This window comes from Hyperolius riggenbachi, chromosome 3 (genome assembly GCF_040937935.1).
Source record: "Hyperolius riggenbachi isolate aHypRig1 chromosome 3, aHypRig1.pri, whole genome shotgun sequence".
Classification (NCBI taxonomy): Eukaryota; Metazoa; Chordata; class Amphibia; order Anura; family Hyperoliidae; genus Hyperolius; species Hyperolius riggenbachi.
The window spans coordinates 177,500,848-177,525,368 of NC_090648.1; the positions used below are offsets into that span (position 1 = coordinate 177,500,848).

The window sequence follows — 24,521 nt, forward strand, 5'->3', positions numbered from 1 at the left end:
TATAATGAAACCTGGGGTTCACCATACTCAGGGCTGGTTCAACCCCCCCATGGGGTCCCAGGGAAAAGGTAATCTGAGGAGCCCACCCACTGCCCCTCAGAGCAATTTCTGCATACAATTGGCTGCTCCTGTGCTGCTGAGTGCATGATATCTGCTATCGGGGCACCTGCACAATAGCAGCATTGTATTTCATCTGTCCTGGCTGCTCTGTTCATGCTGCATACCTGTCTTCATCGCGCTGAATTAAGGGGGAGGTTTAGGGTCCGGCAGTGGGGGGCATAGCGCACCCAAGGAAGCACAAAAAAAAGTTAAGGGGTAGGCCGGAAGCCCCAGCAGCACTCCAGACCACCGAAGTTGCCCCCTTTGCTTTATAGAAGCGCTGGCCCTGACCATACTTTTGTGGTGGAACAGCAGTTTTTGAATACATTCGTGAGAATGCGGTTTGTAATTTCTTGTACATTCACACTGTTTTTGAGCAGCAAAGAAAGTGAATGAATCAGTGAGCAGACAGCAAATTAACAGATCAGTAACCACACACACCTCACACCACCTAAACAGCTAATTTGCTTGTAATTATGTTGTCTGGGGACTGGTGTCAGCAACCGTTAGCAAGTTATGTGGATGCTAATGATATGTAATTGCTGCCTGTATAGTGGGAACATTCAGTGATCAGAAAATTACAACAAACTCGCTTAAGAATCCTGGAGGGGGAAAAAAAAGAAGTGTATAAAGTAGTAAGCACAGCCACTTGCCTTTAGTGTTCTCATTGTTTGCAGTCATTTGGCATTCAGTGCTGGAGGGAGCCTGCTCCTGATTGATTGCCATCCTTTCAGCATGTCTCTGTCTTGCAAGCTCTCTTCTCAGTGCAATTTCTTCTTGAGTTAATGGCCTGCGAGAAGTACGGTTATTTGCATGAGAGCTATACCATGGTTAACAAGAATTGAGAATCACTAGCTTTCAGTACTTTAATTTCAACCTTTTACAATTAACAGGCAATCTGAATTAGAGCAAAAGTGTGCACAGAGTTTTGCTGCTCCACAAATTCAGAAGATTGGGGATTTCTTTCTCACTTAGACAACAACCATAAGCACTTAACATTCAGCAATAATCTTGCATGAATACATTAGAAAATGACCCTATTAGGAGAAGTACTTATTACTGGCCCCTAGGTAGAATGCCATTGACAAACTAAATAGGAATAGGTTGTATATTGTTACCCTAACTGTACTAAAAGACACATTCTTAGATGTTTTAATTTGCAAAACATGCTGAGTTGGTGGCCAGTTAAATCATGGCTTTCAGACTTATTTCTTTTTTTTACGTAGGTAGAAAAAAACAAAGTTTTGTAAAAGTAATACCTTTTAATGGCTAACTGATAAAGTTAAATTAAGCAAGTTTTCAGGGATCTAGGCCCCTACTTCAGGGATATTTCTAGATGTTAGCTGAAGTAAAACACTGATGCAGGTGAATAGTAAACACCAAGATGACGGTTTTGCTGGTTATTATGTTATCTTCATGTTTACAATTCACCTGCATCAGTGTTTTACTTAGCTAACATCTGGAAATGTGCCTGAAGAAGGGTATTAGATCCAACCCTACTAACAACAGGGTTAGGAAAGCTGTTAGTAAAGGATGGATATTGAAGGTTGTTTGCCCATAGAGCAGTGCACAAGTGACAAGCATTGGGCTGACTATAGCACGATCTAGGTGCCTAACCCAGTGCAACAGCTGTATAAACATGGAAGGCAGTTCTAGCAGACAGAAGTGGACTGTATTGGGCATGGAGAATGAAGAGATAATGATGTGGATATTCACAAACCTACAGTTGTGTTCAAAATTATTCAACCCCCAATGCTGTAAAGGGTTTTAGGGAATTCAGTGTACATTTGTAATTGTGTTTAGAATGAAATCTTACAAGGACTTTGTAAAGAACCAAATGCAACTATAATGACATCAATTGTTTTTCTAATACAGTATTACATTTTGTTTTGTGTGATTTCTTCATTGACACATTTATTCAACCCCTTAAAGACTACCACTCTTAAGAACAGAGGTTCATTCAAGTGTTTTCGATCAGGTATTGAAAACACCTGTGGATGTTAACAAGCAGCAATCAAGCACAATAAGCACCAATTGGGCAGATTTAAAATGACTGTGATACTCAGCTTCTTCTAGACATTTACTGGTGTGTTTATAAACATGGTGAAGTCAAGAGAATGGTCCAGGAAGACAAGAGAAGAGGTGATTTCTCTTCACAGGAAGGGCAATGGCTATAAAAAGACTGCAAAGATGTTAAACATACCAAGAGACACCATAGGAAGCGTTATTCACAAATTTAAGGCACTGTTGAAACGCTACCTTGTCGTGGCAGAAAGAAGATGCTGACTTCGACTGCTGTGCGCTACCTGAAGCGCAAAGTGGAGAAAAGTCCCCATGTGACTGCTGAGGAACTGAAAAAAGATTTGTCAGATGCGGGTACTGAAGTTTCAGCTCAGACAATAAGGCGCACACTGTGTAATGAAGGCCTACATGCCAGAACTCCCAGGCGCACCCCCTTGCTGTCTCCAAAGAATGAGAAGAGTCGACTGCAGTATGCCAAAAGTCATGTGGACAAACCACAAAAGTTTTGGGATAGTGTTCTGTGGACTGATGAAACAAAATTAGAACTGTTTGGGCCCATGGATCAACGCTATGTTTGGAGGAGGAAGAACAAGGCCTATGAAGAAAAGAGCACCTTGCCTACTGTGAAGCATGGCGGCGGGGGTCAATCATGCTTTGGGGCTGTTTTGCAGGTACAGGGAAGCTTCAGCATGTGCAAGGTACCATGAATTCTCTTCAGTACCAGGAGATATTGGAAGAAAATGTGATGCAGTCCGCCACAAACCTGAGGCTTGGGAGACATTGGACCTTTCAACAGGACAATGATCCCAAGCACACCTCCAAGTCCACTAAACTAGTGCATGGTTGCAGATTAAAGGCTGGAACATTTTGGTGTGGCCATCACAGTCACCAGACTTAAATCCAATTAAGAACCTCTGGTGGGACTTATAGAAAGCAGTTGCAGCGCGCAAGCCTAAGAATGTGACTGAACTGGAGGCTTTTGCCCATGAAGAATGGGCTAAGATACCCGTAGATCGCTGCAAGACACTTGTGTCAAGCTATGCTTCATGTTTAAAAGCTGCTATAACTGGAAAAGGATGTTGTACTAAGTACTAAGAATAAATGTCACTTGGGGGTTGATTAAAACGGATAATGATGTGAGCACAGAAAAGATATTTGTGGTTATTTCATTATAAATGTTATTATATTTGTCTGACTTACAAGTGCCTCTTTGATTTAATTGTAAACAAGATGACTTAAATGATCAAAATCAATGTCAAACTGGCCAAAACACTCAATTTCAGTGGGGGTTGAATAATTTTGAACACAACTGTAGTAGCTGAGTGGTGCCAGAGTACGGTCTCAAGGAAGTGGCTCCCACTGGGTGTCCACTACTCCACTGTTAATATCTGATAATGAGCACCAGGTCCCTGGTTCGAAATTGGACAGGAAATTATCTTCATGGAGTTTCTATCTTCTTGTGTTTGCATGGGTTTTCTCCAGGCACTCTAGTTACCTCTCAGCCCAAAAACACCAGACAAGTTAGCTGGCTCCCTCCCACTCCCAATATTGGTGTTAGAGAATGGCAGAGATATATGACTTTAGTAAAGATAAGAATGTGGGCTCCTCTGGGCGACAGTTACTGTAAACACATTATACTGTTTAAAGAGAAACTCCAACCTAGAATTGAGCTTTATCCCAATCAGTAGCTGATACCCCCTTTTACATGAGAAATGTAATGCTTTTCACAAACAGACCATCAGGGGGCGCTGTATGACTGATTTTGTGCTGAAACCCCTCCCACAAGAAGCTCTGGGACCGCGGTACTTTTGGCAGTTTGCTACAATGTAACAAGGTTCACAGACAGGAAATAGCTGTTTACAGCTGTCTCTAACAGCCAAAACAGCTAGGAGCAGCTACATAACCTGCCCACAGTAAAAATGTCACCATGTAATAAATGTCAGAATGTAAATCGGGGAGAGGAAAGATTTTACAATGAGCAAACACTGACTAAATCATTTATACATAATTATGGTAAAAAATGAAGCACTTTTTTTACTACACTATTTTCACTGGAGTTCCTCTTTAAAGCGCTATGGAATATAAATAAAACAAAAATAAGTAAAAATTGTGAAGTTGAAAAGCAGTGGTCGCCCAATAACCTCACAGACCCCAGCAAGAACTGATTAGTGAAATGATCACACCTTCGATGAGTTAGAGGTTAAACTGGTTGGACAAATCTGATGAGTTGACTATTAATAAACTGGTCTTTAAAATCTTGTAAATACTAGTGTGCAAATACAAGCCTTCTGAATGACCGAATGAGCTAACATTTGTTACGTTTTATTCTCCTATAGTGTGTAGGGTCAGGGTGTTAAAGAGAACAGCAGCCATTTATAGCTACCCTGGTTGTGCCTGTTCCCCACTCATAATGTGTTTCCACTGCCATAGTCTAGATCAGTTTCTTAGGTGTGAGCTGATTGATCTAGAAGTATGTTTTGGGGAGGTGGAATGAAGCTAATGAGCCCGGAGTAAACACATGCAAACAAGAGAACATACAGGCTGCATGCTATGTTAAGGCTGGGAACTGAACTTGGGATTATAGCACAGTCTAGTGAGAGTGCTGGCCACTATACACCACGTATACCCAGTTGTGTTGATTCTTCTACACAACTGGGTACTTCTAAAACCACCTGTGTTAGCAGGTGGTTTTACTTAAAAGGCCTGAAATACAAATTGCCTGTAATACTTCTTAATAATTATATTTAAACATGTATTTCTCCATTCTCACTCACCTTCCACTACAGGTTTAAAGGACAATTGAAATTAGAGGTATAAGGAGGCTGCCATATTTATTTCATGTTAAACAATACCGGTTGCCTGGCAGCCCTGCTGATCTATTTGACTGCAATAGTGTCTAAATCACACCAGAAACAAGCATGCAGCTAATCTTGTCAGATCTGACAATAATGTCAGAAACATCTGATCTGCTGCATGCTTGTTCAGGGTCTATGGTTAAAAGTATTAAGAGGCAGAGGATCAGCAGGGCTGCCAGTCAACTGGTATTGCTTAAAAGCAAATGAATATGGCAGCCTCTATATCCTTCTTGCTTCAGTTGCCCTCTAAATTTGGAAAGGGTTCTAAACGTATCCGTAGCATTAAAACTCTTATACATGGGCACACGTTCCCTTTAATCTTTATTTAAAGGTGGATGATAGTTTGACAGCTATACAATGCTAGGCTAAGTGAGTCTGAACACATGGTCAAAAATCAGCAGTACAGCTGGTCAATGAGATGTACATACCGTATTTTTCGGACTATAAGATGCTCCTGAACATAAGACGCACCTAGGTTTAGAGGACAAAAACCAGGGAGAAAAAATATCTACTAAACCTGCTACATCCATGGCAAAGGGGCAGCTTGTGGATAATGTCCCCTTTGTACCTCATGTCCCTTTGCACCTCGTGTCTCCCTGTGTCCTCCTCTGTCCGCCTTGTGTCCTCCTGTATCCCCTTGTGTCTGCTTCCGTCCTCCTCTATGCCCCTTTGTGTCCCCTGTATACTCCGTTAGTCCCCCCTGTGTCCTCCTCTGCATGGGTACAGTACAGGGAGTCCCCAACATTGTGGCGGATTGGAGGATCGTATTGGCAGGCGTTCACAAGTCAGGAACTCCCTGCATTTGGACTATAAGACACAGTGACTTTTTCTCCCACAGAAAAAGTGAGTCTTATAGTCCAAGAAATACAGTAATTCTCACGTTTATGTACATTTAATGCAAATTTGATGAAGCTTCTAATTAGGTCAATCAAAATTTGTAGGAAGTACATTTGATCAGTCCAATTCTTTGCACAAAATTTACATATACATGTTGTATTGCTTTTCATCTCATTGGACATCTTTATTTACAGCTACTAGGGTGGTCATTTGTAGTGCAAGATGGTCTACTGAAAGAGTCATCATCAATGATTATGGAAGGCAAACAACAAGCAACTTGAAGCTGGCAGTAAATAGAGGGTGTTTACTCATCCAGGAATAAAGTTACATAAACATGCTGGTTTAAACGCGGCCATGGTGGATGATTAAGACTCATATGAGAATCTTGAAATAAACCAGCATGTGTACAGTGGCCATCCCGACGTCTGACAATTGCCCAGCATGCAAGATCTTCACAGATTCCCAACAAGCTAGAAGTGCATTGCTCTCCCACACCCCACCTGTGGAAAACTGCTCCGTTGCTCCCTGCTTGTTGTCCCCATTCCCCCTCCATAGCAGCAGACGTGTCACTAGCCTTCTGGCTAGTGATGCATCTGTACAGTGTCAGCACTATAATGGCAACCGAGGGATTGAGTCCCAACCCCGCCACTCAACAGAAGTGCTTCAGTATGTACAAGGCTGAACCCTTCAGTTCAGCTTAGTGTTGCTGTTTGTGCCTTATATATCAAGTAAAAACAAATACAACTCAAGTATTCAGTTCGGTTCCTCTTACTCTCATAGTTCAACGTGGCTGAATCGAATGACTTATTTTATGTCTGGATAACTTTATTTCAAGTTAGTCAGTGTTGCTTATGTAATTTAATTTAAATAATGTCTGTACTGAATAAACAATGCTTAAAAGATATCCTACAGATGCTTTTACAAGGCAACTAGGCAGCACATTCACCAACAAAACTCTATTCATGGTTCCATTATGGTGTACACAAGGCAAAAAAAAGGCTTTTATGTGCGCGTTGCTGTAACACAGGGTCACGCAAGGAACCCTGCATGTCAAAACACTGCAGAAAAGCTGAACCACGCTGACGTTCTATCCTTTTTTATGGAAGGCTCAGCAGCCCCAAACCAGTTAAAATGTTACATGCTAGCAGATTAAATAGGGGACTGTGTGGGAAATGCGTAAAGAAAGAAAATAAAACGGCAATATAAAGGCTGAGGCCGAAAGCCTGAATAAAGAGGCAGTGTGCATTACTGTCAAGGCACGGAAAAGAATTACAAACACCTAGTAAAACAGATGAAGTAAAAACACATGTATATTAAATGTCTCTTTTGCTGCCATTAAACATACCCTATACGCCTTTCCAAAGCTGCGGCGTTCTGCGCAACATATGTATAAAACACAACCTGATCATTTTTCCAGGTGCCATAAACCAGAAAAACACTTGAAACAGCTTGAAAAGAAATGCAGAAAAGGATTTAATGAAATGGGCTGTCTGTGGAGACCAGCGTGATGTACTTTTTACTGAGCTCATTTCACTGCTGCCTTGTTCATGTGTACTTGTCACCAGTACACAACACAAGGAGTCACTTTATACGGTGTACTTGGTCTTTCTTTTGTAATAATGCATCAGTCTATCAGTATACGGAAATATGTAAAAACACTGAGGCTAGATTCACAGTGGGACGTTGCGTTTTGATGCCACGTTAAAGTCGCGCCGCACTTACAACGCAACGCGCCCAAAAAGTGGCAACGCAGCGTTACCGTCGCATACAGCAGATACAGTAAAAAATACAGGCAATGAAAAGTATGCTTCCAAGTCATTACTGAGCATGTGCAAACAGTCCAACGCAGCTAATAACGTGTATACCGCACTGCATGCAGTACTTTTACTTAACGTGCAGCTTTAGACACCAACGCAACGTGTGCACTGTGAACAGGGCATTGATTTTTCATTGCAGTGAGTTATTCTGCGTTAAATGCTGTTTTAACGCGCGACTTTAACGTCCCACTGTGAACTTAGCCTGAGGCAAAAGGCAGTTTGTTTAAGTGCTACAATAAGTGGGTACAAGATCTCGACACGTTATCGAACGAAGACTGGATAGCAGTACTTCAATCAGTTCCTATGGTTTCTACCAATGCCTCTCAAAAATTATCCCAACTTAAAGAGAATCTGTATTGTTAAAATCGCACAAAAGTAAACATACCAGTGCGTTAGGGGACATCTCCTATTACCCTCTGACACAATTTCGCCGCTCCTCGCCGCATTAAAAGTGGTTAAAAACAGTTTTAAAAAGTTTGTTTATAAACAAACAAAATGGCCACCAAAACAGGAAGTAGGTTGATGTACAGTATGTCCACACATAGAAAATACATTCATACACAAGCAGGCTGTATACAGCCTTCCTTTTGAATCTCAAGAGATTATTTGTGTGTTTCTTTCCCCCTGTTCTCATGCACTGAAGTTTCAGGCTGCTTGTTTCTTCCTGCAAACAGCTTTGCCCTTGTCTGTAATTTCTAAGTATGTGAAAGCCCAGCCAGCTCAGAGGACGATTTATCCAGCTTGTAAAAGATAAGAGAGAAGAGAGAAGCTGCTCTAATCCTAAATAACACACAGGCAGTGTGCATACAGAGGCCTGGAAGGGGGAGTTCATAGCAGAACCACAACACTGAAGAACTTGGCAGCCTTCCAGACACAGGCTGACAAGTCTGACAAGAGAGAGATAAGTTGATTTATTACAGAGACAGTGATAGTATAAAGTGCTGCAGTAAGCTAGAACACATTAGAATAGCTTTTTGAACTTGTAGGATGATAAAAAACAGGATGCAATTTTTGTTACGGAGTCTCTTTAACAAACATTTTACATAGAAACCTGTTGACACCTAAAAAGCTTTATGTTATACACCGAAGAGAAGATCCATTATGTGCTAGGTGCCGTAGGGATCATGGGGACCTCTCGCATATGCTTTGGCATTGTCCAAAGTTACATAGATACTGTGAGAAAATATTAAAAATTCTGGACACAGTCGTAAAACAAAAGATTCCCAGAACTGTTCAATTTTGTATCCTAGGTCTATTTACTGGTGTGACGATGCCAGAACATGTCCAATTGATGATGCATAGATTGCTACTTCAGGCAAGACTGCTTATTCTTTGTGCCTGGAAAGACCCGTCCCCTCTGACGGCAGAAAATTGGGTCAAACAGATTAAAGCATACTTATTAAAGATGGAAAAATTAATACATGCGCACAGAGGGTCTACCCATAAATTCGATTTGATCTGGTCAGGTTGGTTGGATACTCCGGGGTTACCGGACTTCTCTTTAATAAGTGATAGAATATTTGGAAGGCTTAATTAATTTTTGAAACTTGGGTATATATGGCAGGTCCTCTCACCTTGTATAAGATATGAGGGTTTGATTGGGCTGCATTGTGCCACTGCGGTTTCTTTTTTTTTTTTTTTTGTTACTTACATTTGTTTTATCTGGCTGCTGTGTCTTTGATTCATACAGTCTGTTTGAATGTTTTGTTATATTTGGCTTTTTGTTTTAATAAAGGCTGATTTAAAAAAAAAAAAAAGCAGTTTGTGTTATCATACATTTCCGACGAACTGTCAGGTCGAATATTCATTCACAAATCTCTGGCACTATGGATTGTAAGTGCCCCATACATTTTTCCCTTTTGACTAGGCAGTGAGTAGATAGTAGAAAGCAACAAAGAAGAGTCCCACCCTCTCCAAATTCCATGTGTGAGCTGCAACGTCATCGGTTGGTAAAGCCTAGTATCACATAGCAGCATAGTGGTGCCTGAAATCCTTCCCTGCCTAGCAAAACAGGCAGACGGGGCCGGGGCCGAAGGAAAATGGTTTCAAGATATTCCACAGCAAAACAAGCGGAATAGACGGACACGGACTGTAAAGCTTATCAAGCTGAGACTGATAAGCTGGTGTGAGTAGTGTGTGGGAGCCGAGCACACACGGGCTGCAATTCGAGAGAACCAGCGGCGACACTCGTGGATGTTAAACTTAGACTGAAAGTGCACATCAGTCCTAGCCTAAACCGGATCGCAGGTGTCTGGAAGCTCCGAGGCCGGCTGGCAGCTGCCGCTGGAGATTGATCCGCTGAGCCAGTGTGGGTACACAGAGCTGACGCTCAGTAGTTCCAGAGATCCACTCAGTGTCGTGGAAAGTTGCCAAAAGCTGGTCGAATTCGCAGGCTTACAAAGTCTTCTGCTCAGGCAAGTATGTTTTACGTTGTTATATGGCGTTATCTGTGTTAATGTGTACATTCTGTGTTAATTGCAGAGTGGAGGCTGCGGGCTTCTCATCTCTCCTGTGCGTGAAGGGAGGGGTGAGGAGAGGTGCAGCTCCGATGTAAATACAGAACGTGTTTTCAGAGTTTATGCGCTTTGATTGTTTCTTAGGATTCGATGTTCCTGTGTGGCAGATGTTTTGTTTTCTCTCTCTCTGGGTTTTGTTTTGTTTTTCTCTCCCTGTCCAGAGACTGGGCAGGATGATAGATAAGGGGGGGGGGGGGGTCCCCCGCGGCAGAGGGAAACCAACAGTGTTGGTGGTGGACAGGGGGGAGAGGTAGCAGAGTAGACAGGAGAGAACAGTTGTAAAACTTAGAAGTAAGTTTTTCTCGGGGAGCTGGGTGGACAGCCCTTGTCTCTGGGTAGCTGTGGAAGTTCGCAGAGGGACAGCTGAGATAATGGGTGAGGTTTTTGTATGTCTTTCCTCCGCGCGTTCCCAGTCAGAGTTGCTAACATGCTTGTAAATATCTGCATCTGTTATGTTGTTCAGCCAGCTCGTCTGTTGTTCGTCTCAGTAATAGCGCTGTAATAGTTCTGAGTTGTGGCTGAGATAAGCTGCAGATGAGTTGTGGAGAGAGGGGATAGAGGGAGAGAGGAGGAAAGCGAGTGTCTTTCTGTTTGTGAGATGTTCTGCACGTTTCTCGCATTTCCAGTCGGTGCTGCTGCTAACATGTTTTTTCAATGTCTGTATTGTGTTGAAGTTCGAGCTGGGATGTTAACAGTTAAATCAGTTACAGTGGTTTGGAGTCGTATAGCTCGCTCGGGCGGTTCTTAGTTATGTCTGTGATAGAGTGAGAAAGATTCCTACGTCTCTGGGGATCCGTATGTCTGATTGCAGTTCGGATTACAGCTGAGACGTGAAGGAATGCTGAGGCTGATTTTTGTGCACTGTGGATAGATGCTGTGTGTAACTATGCATAAAAAAAATGTATGTTCTATTCGATTTTGTTCTTTCTCCTAAGATATAGGAAACGAGAGGCTGCTATGGGAGCAGCCATCTTAGCTGGCAGTCCAGGACTCAAAATGGCGGCAGTGGAGAGAGCCCGCCCCCGTGAGTCATGGCCCCCACACGTCATGGCAGGGGGGAGGAGGGGCTGGGGGATCCACGTCACGTCAGGCTGTGCTCGCGGCTCCGGGCAGAGCAGCTGAAAGGGAGGGGGGTAGAAATACAGAGACATTCTCCTGTGTGTCTCGGTTCTCAAAGTATTTCCCCAGAGATTTTCACTGGGTCCATGGAAAGGAATGCCAGAATAGGAAGTGTTTCCCAGCTCGGTGCAGGGACACACGGAGCAGTACAGATCGGAAATGGGTCTGTACTGTGTTGCTTATGGGATTATTCCTGTAAGTGAGGCACCTTAATGTGTGGTGCAGCATAAGTTCCCAATAGGAAAAGGGGGACAGTGCATCAGGGGGGTGCCGGAGTTGGAAAAAAGGGAGTGGACCAATTCGGGTTTCCGTCGCCGCTTCTGCAGAGCGGTAACGTTTTTTCCGGTTTTGTCGTGAACAGGGCCAGAGCTGGACTGAGAGGTCTATGCTGGGCTGGAGCTGTTTTTGTGTGCGTTTTTTTTCGTCCACTGATTGGTCAAATATGTTTTTTCCAGCTCCTATCAATTGTAGCACAAAGAACAAGGACTGACAACAGTTCATGGGGCAATTATACAGATGATAAAATTGCCGTTTACAGAGTGACAGTGTATCAGTACGCTGTTTGCCATGTGACTACCTTCCATGTGGGCATATAGGGATCTGCATACAGGCATGTGACGCTGGTATGCTTAGCCCTGCACCCTGTATAGTTTAAGTGTAAAGTGCTCCTTCCTACAGGGAGGCAGCCGGTTTTTTTGTGAAGTCTGGGGGTAGTGGCACGGCAAACATGGATCAGAGGGTACAACACACAGAACTTCTAGCAGAGCTGGTATCGCGATGAAGTTCTAGATAAGTAAATGCGATAATGAGTAAGAGCATTGCAGGCTCACCTGCAAAGCAGCATCAGGTGTGGCATCCGTAATCTGTGCATGCGACGGCCGCGCATGGACAGATAAGGGGGGATGTGGAGTGAGCTGCAATGGGGTGAGAGCTTCCAAAGGTGAAGCGAGCTTCCAAAGGTGAAGTCCGCGGGAGCATATTTTAAACAGGTAAGTACTAAGGATAGTACTGAGGTAGGGGGGTGAAGTTTAACTCCAATCTACCAATAAGAGTAAACAGAGTTCATGAGAACCGTAAAGCAACGAGATCAATTACGTTACGATATATATTGATCAATTTAAAGTGTACAGAGTACAAGCCGCAGGGCGAATCCCAAATCATTAATAAGAATTGATTTGTTTGTATTTCGATTTCAGGTGTTTGGCAATATGGAATTGAGACAGCTGCAGAGCTGGCAGCAAAGATGGAGATGTCAGTCGGATAAGCGAAAGGTTCCAGATGCCAATCTAAGCTTGGAGAACAGCGAGATTCCTGAGATTGGAAAGAGACTAAAACACGAGATTCCTGAGAGTGGAAAGAGACTAAAACACGAGATTCCTGAAATGGGAAAGAGACTAAAAACCGAGGTTCCTGAGATCGGAAAACGTCTAAAAGAACTGTCTGAGCAAAGCATAGTGCAAATTGCTAATGTTTTTCTTTCCCAAGGTGGTGCTTTTATAATGAGGAGTACCGTGCTGATGGTGATCCTAGGTTGCCATTTCGTCCTAGGAGAACGAAGAGAGGACATTCTCATGTATAATAAGGGGTTAATGAGAATGCAAGGCCCAAGCATGTTAATGTTTGGTGACAAAGGTACTAATCCTTTCACACCTCCCTCCGCTTGGCACAGACGGACCATGCAGGGACGGAGGAAAAGAGCACTTGTGCCAGGAGAAAGCAAATTTCATGGCACAAGGTGGGTGAAAGGTCTGAAGGGTCAAGTGTGCGGGCAGTGGGAATTTAATGGCAGTGTAAATCTGCTATTGAATGCCACACTCCCAGAATCGATGCACCGATCCAAAGGTTTGTTAAAAGGTACATTGCAGTACAATGGGTACATGCAAAAGGTGGAGTGTGTGATTCAGGGGTACCTTGTCTTGGTTATGCAGAGTGAGATGGGTCCAGATTGGAGAGGAACGAGCAGGAGGCGTCAATTCTCTTACCAGAGAGACGCAGGGGACCACATCACACTCTGGAGCTACCAACAGAGAGTGCCTCTGAAACAACTATACACACGTAAAGGCTGGAAAGCCAAGGGTGGGTGGTTCTCGAAACAAGAAGTAACAATCGAGATCAAGCCACATTTCCAGGTGACAAAGAGGGTGGGGAGAGCGGTCCTGGGGGAGGGAAAGCCCACACAGGGAACCCCATTCACACCACACGGGTCACAACAGGGGACGATATTACACAGTCCATATGCAGCAGCTTATCCTCATGATAGTTGGGTAAGTGAAGAGGTACTCTTAATCGAAAGATTGCAGAGAGTACAGTCTTCCCGACCTCAGGTACATATTGTGCCTCAGGACGTAAGGGGGGAAGAGGTCCAATCAGGACAGCTGGGGACATATTTTGTCAGCGAGAGATTGGACAAGGGGAGGTATATTAATTTTTCTGGAGAAGGATCTTTTGCATGGCAGCTTCGAGATGTTTGGGTGAACAAATGGAAACGGTGCAACATTCCTTTAGGCACCGCTACTTCCTTAGTTCCCACCTCAACCCGTGTCTTACACCAGGACCTGAGAGGTCAGCCTTTTTTGGTGCTAGACGGGGAGGTGAAGCAAGTAGAGTTGTCCTCCTGCGGGCAATTCTTGCAGAAGTATCTGCGTTGGCCGGGGCAAGCCAAATTTAGTGAAGAAGCCTGCAGGCTCAATAACGCAGAATGCGAGGCTACCATTCAAAAGATCCACCCTGAAGCCCAACCAATAGTTCCGGTGGCTGAAGGAAAGGTTTGGTTTTTTAACATAAGGTCTAATGATACATTCAAGGTATATTCTCATAATTGTTCCGATAAGGGGGATTTTCCAAGGGGAACATATTGTGTGAGTGGAGATCCCATATGGATCCTGTCATCCAGGCTGGATGACGTTGTTTCTCAAATTGTTAAGAGAACTCTAAAGGTCAAAGTTTCACGGGTAGTTCCCGTCCTGAAAGAGAACACGACATGGGACAAAGGGGAACAGGGTTTGATCCAAGACGACCACATTTTGTTACAAAGGTTAAACAAACAGTACACTAAGTTAGAGGTAAGATTTCACCATGATACAGGTGATCTTAACGAGGTAGAACACAAAAATGAGCAGGTGAGTTCCAGTCTGCCCTGGTGGACAAAGGTTCCGGTGATGTTCCAGGGACACTCGGACGGGGCATCTGCAGTTCCAAAGTTCTTTCTACACCCACTGGTCGTCTGGATGGGGATGACAACTTTAGGCATCATGGTCCAGGTGAGGTTGCGGGTTAAAATTACATAAAATAAATTAACCTGGTCCAGAGATTGGTGCCTCATAAACAATCTACTGAACCAATAGTTTAAATTAAGGGATCTACAGGGTTACGGGTATAGGTTTAGTAGTACCTGTGATGGAGCTGATTGTATAAAGGCGCTTTTTTAGAAGGCACCTGGCACTGCTCCGTTTTGTAACAAACAAACGAGTTTCACTTTTCTGTGGTCATGCAAGTTTGTGAGTGATACGCAAGTGACGCAAATGCTGAGCATGTGGTATTGAGGGATTTAGAAGTAGGGCCTCCCCAGAGAGCCTGGTTACAGGAAGACCAAGAGGTCTTGCTCTCTCTCTTCCAGGGGTAATCGCCTAGAGCAGAGAAGTTGTGTGAGCACGAACATCGAAAAGTGAAACATACAAGAAAGAAACCAGGTACTGGGAGGTTCAGACGCTGGGATCTGCGGGTCAAGCCGTTTTAGGGGGGATTGTTATAATTTAAGTAGGCCTCAGTTACTTGGCCTGAGTTTTATGTAAAAGGCTTGTCCGCAGTGTATGCCTTTAAAATAGATAGAGGGTTGGTGATGCAGGCAGAGGCATCTCAGGGTCTGCGTGTAGCAGAAGATACACGCAGATACTGAGAACATGTTCCTAAGAGAAGGCCATCGGACTACTCTGACCTCAACCACAGGAACAGAAAACATTGGCCATGTTTACTAAACATCCACGGTCCTGCATCTGGGTCAAGTGCCTCATTGATTATTAATCGAGTAGGTGGGTATGATGACACCACGAGTGGGTCCACCAATAGACGGATATAGGGGGTGGCGAAGATGATGTCATATTTAACTCTTTCCTAGTCGGTATTAAATCTGGAGCGAGCGATGGGGAACTCACTTCTGCTTCTTCCTTCTGCACTAGCTCGCAAGGCCGACTTGGACCTCTAAGCATGTTATTCCTTTCTGTAATCTGATATAATGTCTGCTGTACATAGGTAGTTTAGTGGAACGTAGGTTAGCAAGAAGTGCCTGAGTGACTTCAGTAGGGAGTCTAATCATGAGCTTGTAACGCAACATGAAGATTGGCATGGCTAGGATATGATGAATGTATCTATCTGTATTCCTGTAGTCCTGAATAAATAACGTAAACACTTAAGAAGCCTGAGAAAGTCTATTTACTGTTTGCTGTGTGGAGAGTCAAGTGATCTCACAGTCTGTGAGACGATGGTGTCGAAGCAAGGTGATCAGAACAGTTTATAACACTCACTATACGTTACTAGTGGTTCTGGGTCACCATAAGCTACCAGGGTATTCCTTAGTACTGGTCCAAGCCTCTATCCCATAGAGCCATATCAATCCCTGCCATGCACTGATGAGGACCAGGAAAGTCAGAAACAGGCTGTCTGCATGTTGGGTTGATATGGCTCTGTAAAATGTATAAGCAATTGGCTTGCTATACACCAGCAGTTCTGGATGTGAGCCTGCCTTCAGGGGCATAAAGAGATGATTTGCATATTCAGGAGTGATGCATCATGGGAAACTACAGTTGCTCACTTAAAGCTTAATTATCGCAAATAACTTCTGCTTTAAGAAGACAAATTACACTCAGTGTTGCTTTTTAACAGGAGGGCTTTTAGCCCCATGTACTTTCCTAGTTGTTCTGGGTCATCATGAGCGACCTGGGTATTCCAAAGCAGCTACAATAATGCATTAGCCTTGAAAACAGGCTATAAAGTGTTAGACCTCAGTTCTGCAGGCAGTGTGAACAGGAAGATGGGAGTTAATCTATTGTTTACAAGAGGACAAGAGGACTGGGAAAGTGGTTATTGTCTGCATTACTACACTAAGACATGAGATAATATTTCCCCTGGTGACCATCTTATGCTAGGAACACACGATGCAACTCCCCATCCGATTGATGGGTAATCTGATGGGATGTTGTATCGTATGTACATGTCCAAAGTGCTCCAAATCGATAAAGGGATAGATTTTCCAATTATAACTTCAAAATCGATCTCTTTATCGATCAGAAACAGATGGAACGTATCGGAAATAACCGTCTGATTCTCGTCAATCCAACTGGAAGTTGAATCGTGTGTTCTCAAGCATGGCAGCAGAAGACACTTATCAGCCAACTGATTTTTTTTTTATTTGCAAAAGTGTGGTTGTTAGGTCATTCCTGCATATATGAGCGCACTGTAACACCAATGGGAGCCGTCACATAGGGCAGAAACCCCTAGTCTGCAGTTTGGCTGGCCTGAAAGAAGATGTGGTGTGGAAAATGCCTATATTTAGGAGGTACAGTAATGACACACAGTAGGACATAATAAAATATATAGGATACCCATTTTTTTTTTTACTTTATCTATATACACTTGTTTCAATGTCAAAAACACTTCTTATATCTTTTACGATTCAATTAGTCAAGTTAATTGTGTAAAGCACAAACATGAATCATAAAATAATATAAACCAGTGAGGACACTAATAGACATTTGGGATGAGCTTGCGGAAACAATTACGAGATCCAATTTTGACATCAGAATTCAGCAGGTACAAAGAAGAATGCGGATATAAAAAATTAATCATTTCCGAGTTCTGTATCCGACATTTGACTTTGAAGTCAATGGCGCCAACTTCTGCGGTTATTAGCAAAACCACTACATATGCTATTGTCATCAAATTCGCCATGTATGTTAGAGAGATCAGTGAAAACATGTCAAGAAAAATGTGTCGTTTTTGAGAAGATGGTTCTTAAAGTTCCACAGAAAATATGTTTTTAAAACTCATCATACACTGTAATGCATATAGCGTTCTGAGTTCTGTACTCATTTTAAGAAAGCGGAAAATGTGGCAGTGTTCTCCCCAGATTTTTTTTCCAGCCGGGTGGTATGAAAAAGTAGCCGGGTGGGGTGAGATGAGAGAATGCAGGGCCGGTGCGTCTGTGAACAACTCTGCTTACAGTATAGGAGGAGGTGAGCTGATAACAGCCGGGTGCTCACCAAAACTAGCCGGGTGGAGCACCCGGCTAAAACAGCCTAGGGAGAACACTGATGTGGGTTCCCCCCACCAAAACCTCTCGTCACCCATGCAAGCTGGTATAGCCAGAATTCAGAGCCCGGACTGTTTGTGGCTCCGCACCCTTAGCTATACTGGCCTGCTGGTTCATGATATTTGAGGGCTCTAAAAGAGAAAGTGGGGCACAGCCTCCCCCCTCTCCCCAGAGCCCTTCTTCATACGTTTCTTCCCACCTCTGATGCCCAGGAGAAAGTGGGGTAATTACCCCATGCCTGTGGGTGTAGACAGTGGGGCTGGCCACTTATGGCAGAATCTGAGGGGTCCCGTTTAACAAGGGGGCCCTCAAGGTGCCCCCCCACCGCATGTGAAATGGGTATAGGAATACTAATGTACCGTTACCAATTACCATTAAAAGTTTAAAATTGAAATAAGAACGTAACAATGAAAAAAGTATTGCAATATTTTTAAATAACCTAAAATACTTTTAATGAACCCATGCCAAAATCCTCGGAAGTGGTTCCATTTAAATATCCTCTGGACCGTGAATGAAGATTCCCGACACACCAGCTGTTTGCATGTGCTACACTACACTACACTACACTACAAAGCCCTGGCAAAGCATATTTTCTCGTGCCCCCAGGGGCATTATTGGGCCACTTATTGTGAGAATGAGAATCCTTGTTGAGACCCTTACAAGTCGGCACCATTGATTTCAATAAAAACTGTCTTTGGAACATGAAATTTTGAGTGCAAAACTATATTTACCGACAGAACCTGGAATGCCAACGACTTCAGAATACAGCTGTTCCGATCATCCCTAATAGCACCCAGTGACCAATTTTCCAAAATTATTTCAATACTAATAGAAGAGGCTGACCTGCAATTTTCTTCACATTATCATGCTAACATTTCCCTTTCAAATGTTTTTCAGAAAAAAAAAATCTAAAGCATGGGTGGATCATTTTAGACACCAGAATGCAATATAAATATTCCTTCCAAGATTGCTCATATACACGTGTTTCATGATGGAATAGATTGCATGGAAAGTATACATCCCAGCCTTTTCTGCAAAAATAATGAGAACAGTCGAGTATAGTGTGTGTGTAGACCTGCAGATATCACATAAAACAATAATGCTCATTACAGACTGGGCTATATAATCATAGAAATATATTGCAGACAGCATTAAACCTGACAGGTGTCCTAAACCTTTCTCACTCGACTATGAAAAATGGTCTTCACTGCTGTCTGTGTTATAGTAAAAAAAGAAGATGCTTGTTCACTTCCTGTCGTGATGCCTGTTTTTCAGTCATGGAATCAGCATTGGATTTACAAGGAATTAATCAGAGAGGAGAGGGAGAGGAAAGTGAGGAAAGGAAATCTGCCTTTCCCAATATCAATGGTCTACAAAATACAAACAAAAGTATAGAGAAGGGCCCATTACTTTGACTCTTAGGCCCGGTTCACACTTGCGTTTTGTGTGACACCGGGCCGTATGTCCGGGTCCCGTACTGGGGCCGTACAGATCCCTCAGGATCCGGTCAGGTTGCGGACAAAAAAGTATCAGTTCGGCATCCGGAAAGTAACCGATTTGCCGATACTGTACTTTAAACAGGTGCGGCAGCACAGACAGGCATGGGGGGATGGGGGGAGTCGGGGGACACAGCTCACACAGTACAGAACAACAGCCCACAATACAATAATAAACATACCTGGGCTGTTGTCCTGCCAGCGCTGCCGTCTCCCGCCCCCCCCCCCCCCCCCCATCTGTCCATGCCTGGACCCCCCATGTGGCAAAGGACGGGTGTCGTAAGCACCCGTTCCTATTGCCAGTGTGATGAGAAACTTCCGTTTCTCATCACTTCCTATGGTGCGGGGAAAATGGTCAGGTTCCGGGTTAGGTGCGGTGGCCGGAGCTGCGTTCCAGAACAATGCTGCATGTTGGAAAAATCCTGAACGCAGCCCGGACCGCAGACCGGATCCGGATCCTGACAGACGGACGGGTGTGAATGGATACATTGAATAACAATGTATCGATTCACATCCGGATCCGTTTGTACAGCATACGGTGCGTACCGGGTCCGGGGAAACCGGACCTGGAACGCAAGTGTGAACCGGGCCTTATACTCTCCGCTGGACCCTTGAAATGTGGTGATCAAGGGAAAAAAAACTGTCATATAAGCTTGTGTAACATTATAGGTTTTATATACATTCAATTACTATCTATCTTCCTAGATAGACATTTTTATATTTTAACTAACAAAATAATGCAAGAAAGAGGAACGCTGCATAAAAATGGGCATTTTTGTTTCTGATTAAATGGTCGATCATAGATAAAGGTAAAATGTTGTTGCTCATTTGCCTAATCAGGAATAATTATATTTTGTTGCTTTAGCCCAGTATGTTTTTATTCTCTTATTTTAGTATTGTTCCATTTTACTATAATTTTGCAATAAACAAGATGCTCTGACCGCCTTACAGACAGGTGCTATAGTAACAGGCCAGACACTCAAACAACCTTCTGTGCCAAGAGGGAGAGACGAGAGATACCCAAGCTTGTAGTTTTAAAATTGTAATATGTATGATAAATCTAAATCTGATGCTGTATAACAATTCATATAAACTGGGATTACTTTAAGTGGAAATGTAAACCTAATGAATAAAATCGCTTATTTTTTACAATACTTTATTATTTATAGATCATTTAGTCATTGTTCGGCCATTGTAAGATCTTTCTTCTCCTTGATTTACATTCTGAAATGTATCACTGGTGGTGACATCTTTAGTTCTGCCAGGTGATCTGTGTGGAATGTTCGTTACTTAAAGTTCTTTGCACAGTGGGAGATATTGCTTGGCAGTTGGAAAACGCTGTTACTTCCCATAATGCAATGAGGTTCACAGACAGCAAACTGTCAGGACCTAGGTACTGACCTCACACTGGGAGTAGTTTCACCACAATATCAGCCATACAGACCCCCCCCCCCCCCATGACTATCTATTCTAGAAAAGGTAAAGGTTTCTCATCGGAAAGAGGGTATCCGCTACTGATTGAAAAGTTCAATGCTTGGTTATAGTTACTCTGTAAACATTTGAAACAAATCAATTGAATTTCAGATGTCCGTTACTTTATTAATGTTTACTTTTTAGGCGATTCTCAGACACTATTATACGGCAATTTTATATGCTATTGTTAGTTGAATTATTGTACTCTTTTACATGTGCTTTCGCCATAATCAGCAGCAATAAGATTATAGCGGTTTACAATACAAGGTTCCGTACATCAGGCCCATTAGCTTCTCACTATAGAAGTTGACAGAGTAATTACCCCAAAACAATGATGCAGACACACACTATACTCAATAAAACGTATCAGCCCAAAACACGTACAAGTACAGTGCATTCATTATTATTATTAGTTTACTAAAATCCTTCTATAATACAAATAGTGGGCTCTATAATCTTACGGCTTTCCAACATAACAACATTGTTTGTGTAAGAAATGTACCATTCAGCTTAAAAGAAACTGTATGTGCTTAGTAATGACAGAAGTCATGAAAGAGATTACATGAAATGATAGCGTTGCTTTGTTTTTTCTCTATCACAAATGATACTATGAAAATAAATGGAAGGCATCATAAGTCACAAGAAAACACTGTCAGAATTCCTGAAGGTGCCTTATAATCACTCTTCAGGAAAGTTATAAGTAACACTATTATGGTGCTGAAAAAGGACAAAACCATGAAAGTCAGCAATTTGCTGTCATATCACAAGACGAGAAAACTAAGGATCAAAACGCTTTTTTGGGCCCATAAAACATATGACCACCCCACATTGTATATTCACCAATGAAAGACGCAATGCAACCTAAGAAAATAACTCCGTAACATCTTCTCAACTACAAAAAACTAAAGCTCTAATTGCTACAGAGAGTTCCACTATAGAAAAGAAAAAGATCTAAAACCCAGAATGACCAAAAAAAAGACCATAACTACTACCTTGAAAAGAGAAAAAAAAAACAGATACAAAGAAAGCATCTTCATGAAAATCTGTTGAAATTGTCAGGTATCCAGTTAGACTTTGTAGCAAACATATAGTGGACATAATTCAGGGGTGGAAAGGAGGGAGAAGGAGTCTTTCAAAAATAACATAAGGGCTGGAAGACCTAAACAGGAAGCAAGTGGAGGTCGAGACATACGGTAGGTAAAGCAGCGCATGGTTCAAAAGTAGAGGTCACGGTACCAAAACAGGGCGGTTGAGCCGTCTTCAAAAATCCTCCTCAGTTTATGATTCCTCTGCCTCCTCTAATTTGCATAGAACAATCTTGTTGATTGAAAGTATGTAACATAAAAGGCATTTCATCACTGCCAAAGCTTAGGAATTTTAAAGCTACATCAAGATGGCATTTGCTTTAGGGAACAAAAAAAGCTCCTGGGCAGGAAGCCGACACTCCAGAGGTGTCACTAGGGTTGGTGCCATCTGGTGCGAAAACTTATGGCGTCACCTCTCTTTTACCCCATGAACCTTCAACCTCACCAAGCTAAGCAAAACCAATAATACTTTTGTTTGTAACAACATTGCTTGTTACTGATATTTGTTTTGCGAATGGGGTTGGGAAGGAATTAAACTAAAGCTATTTGCTATTGGAGGAGAGAGACGTTAACAACAATAACAATCTTTTTATAGCACTTTTCTCCCTGGGGACTCAAAGCGCTGTGACCCTGCATTATGCCGTCTCAAAGGCTAGGGAAAAGAGGTGAGTTTTTAGCCTTTTTATAAAGCTGTCCAGAGAAGGAGCCTCTCGTACTGATTGTGGAAGTGAGTTCCATAGAGAAGGGGCTGCATAGGAAAAGGCCCGAACACCAAATGTTAAGTGTATCCTGGGAATAGCCAGCTTCATCTTGTTGGCAGAGCGGAGGGTGCGTGGAGGGGCATAAAGTTCCAATAGATCCACTATGTATTTGGGTCCCATGTGGTTTAGAGCCTTGAATGTCAGCAGGCAGATCTTAAAATTGATTCTCCATTTTACTGGCAACCAGTGAAGAGTTTGCAGTACTGGGGTGATGTGTGAGCTGCGGGGGGCATTAGCTAGGAGTCTGGCTGCAGCATTCTGTACTAGCTGTAAGGGGCGCAGAACCTTATCTGTAGATCCGATGAACAGGGCGTTGCAGTAGTCTAGGCGGGAGGATGAACCAGGGCAGGTAGGTCTTCAGCTGGGATAAAGTGCTTGATTTTCGCTATATTTCTTAGATGGAAGTAGGAAGACTTGACGACAGCTGATATCTGCTGTCTGAGTTTTAGATTTCCATCCAGGATCACCCCAAGGTTTTGCACAGAGTCTTTATACTGTACAGTATCTCCCCCAATTGCTAGTTTGAGGTGGTGAGCGTTTTGAACTTTATCCATGTGTGGACCACCTACCACCAACACCTCTGTTTTGTCAGAGTTCAGCCTCAGCCAGCTGGTGTTCATCCAATTTTGTAAATCCACTAGACACGCATTTATGGATGCTGATGGGTCTTGGGTGCCAGGCTTGAAGGACAGATACAGTTGTGTGTCATCTGCATAACAATGGTATCCTAGGCCATAGTTCTGGATTATTTTGCCCAGTTGGGGATTCTTATACTCGCCACACTTTTCCATAGGGAGTGAAGAGGCGTACAATGCTGGACACACTTGATATTAGGGTGGGTGGGTGGTTGAGGCACCTTTGCTAAGGAGTGAATAGAGGGATGTCAAGGTGATCATCTCATGGCCCAGTTGGCCTCTGAACTCTGTTATCAGCTCAAAACGGAGCAGTGAGAAGGGAGAAAAGCAGGCACTGGCCTGGTCTATATTTGCATAGCCTTACTCCACTCTTCCTTAGTTTGGAGCTTATTGTCACCTTCTCTGCAGGTGACACCTGATGCGGTACACACCCACCGCACCCCCCTAATGATGCCACTGAGACTCTCTACCCCTGTCAGCAATCCCGGCCTGTCATTGCCAACGTGAATGCCCCAGCACATTGTCTGTATAATAAAATTCGCCAGAGCCCCATATCAGCCGGGTTCCACTGTGTAGCCCTGACATTTTGTAGAAAAAAGCCTCTGTCTTTTCTATAACTGATAAAGGCCAGAGCCATTTTCTGCAAGGGGACAGATCTATGCATCAGAGCCTAGCTGATACGGGGTTCCAGTGAATCTTATTAAACAATGTGTTGGGAAAATCTAAGTTTCAAGTATCAGCGTATCTCAGCGTACTTTTATTTTTAATATACATCAGAGATGCATTTTAACTAAACTTAGCTGTAGATTAGCGGTTACATAAAGGTAGGAATATAGGCAATTTAACTTTGGGTACATGTAAAGGCTTATACACACATGCAAAACTATTCCGCCCAACTATCGTCCAAACTTGGTCTGTTGGATGATAGTAGGGCATGTGTACACCAGGCAAACAAATAGACGAGTGACTGATAAGCGTTTTGTCTGATCCAAGTAGTGGATCAAATCACACAACTATTGGGCTGATATCATACAGTTGGCCACATGTTTACAACAACTTGGAAAAGAAAAGAAGAGAGATCCGCTTCTTCTGGCAAAATAAAAGTCCGATCTTTATTGAAAAGGTATAGGCTCATGACTAAGTAGCGATTATGTGGCTCCGATACACATGAGCTGATTTGTATGTCCAGCCCTATAACTTTTCAATAAAGATCGGACTTTTATATTGTCAGAAGAAGCGGATCTCTCTTCTTTTCCCACATTACAGGGCCTGGCTGCCCATTATCCTGCTCCTGGCTAATTAGGTGGGGTGGTGAGCGGTGTTCATCTCTACTACTTAGTTTACAACAACTTGTACTTGTTTTGAACAAGCCAAATTGTGCAGTTTGTCAATTTGCTTGCACATGCAGTATGCATCAGTCATTCAGTTAGTTGGTGCACAGAAAATAGTGCAATCGCCTGGTCATGCAGTCAGTCATGTTGTCAGGTTGGTAGTGCGCTTTG

The 24,521-nt window shown here is 43.0% G+C and overlaps 1 protein-coding gene across 1 annotated transcript in view; it reads right to left on the bottom strand.

The window, feature by feature from the left end:
• The window catches only part of EFL1 (elongation factor like GTPase 1), a 424,348-nt gene that overhangs the window by 279,604 nt on the left and 120,223 nt on the right, over positions 1-24,521 (bottom strand). Inside the window, exon 13 of the mRNA XM_068275325.1 lies at positions 753-889. Coding sequence (XP_068131426.1) covers positions 753-889 — 137 coding nt within the window. The remainder of the gene's footprint in view (positions 1-752; positions 890-24,521) is intronic.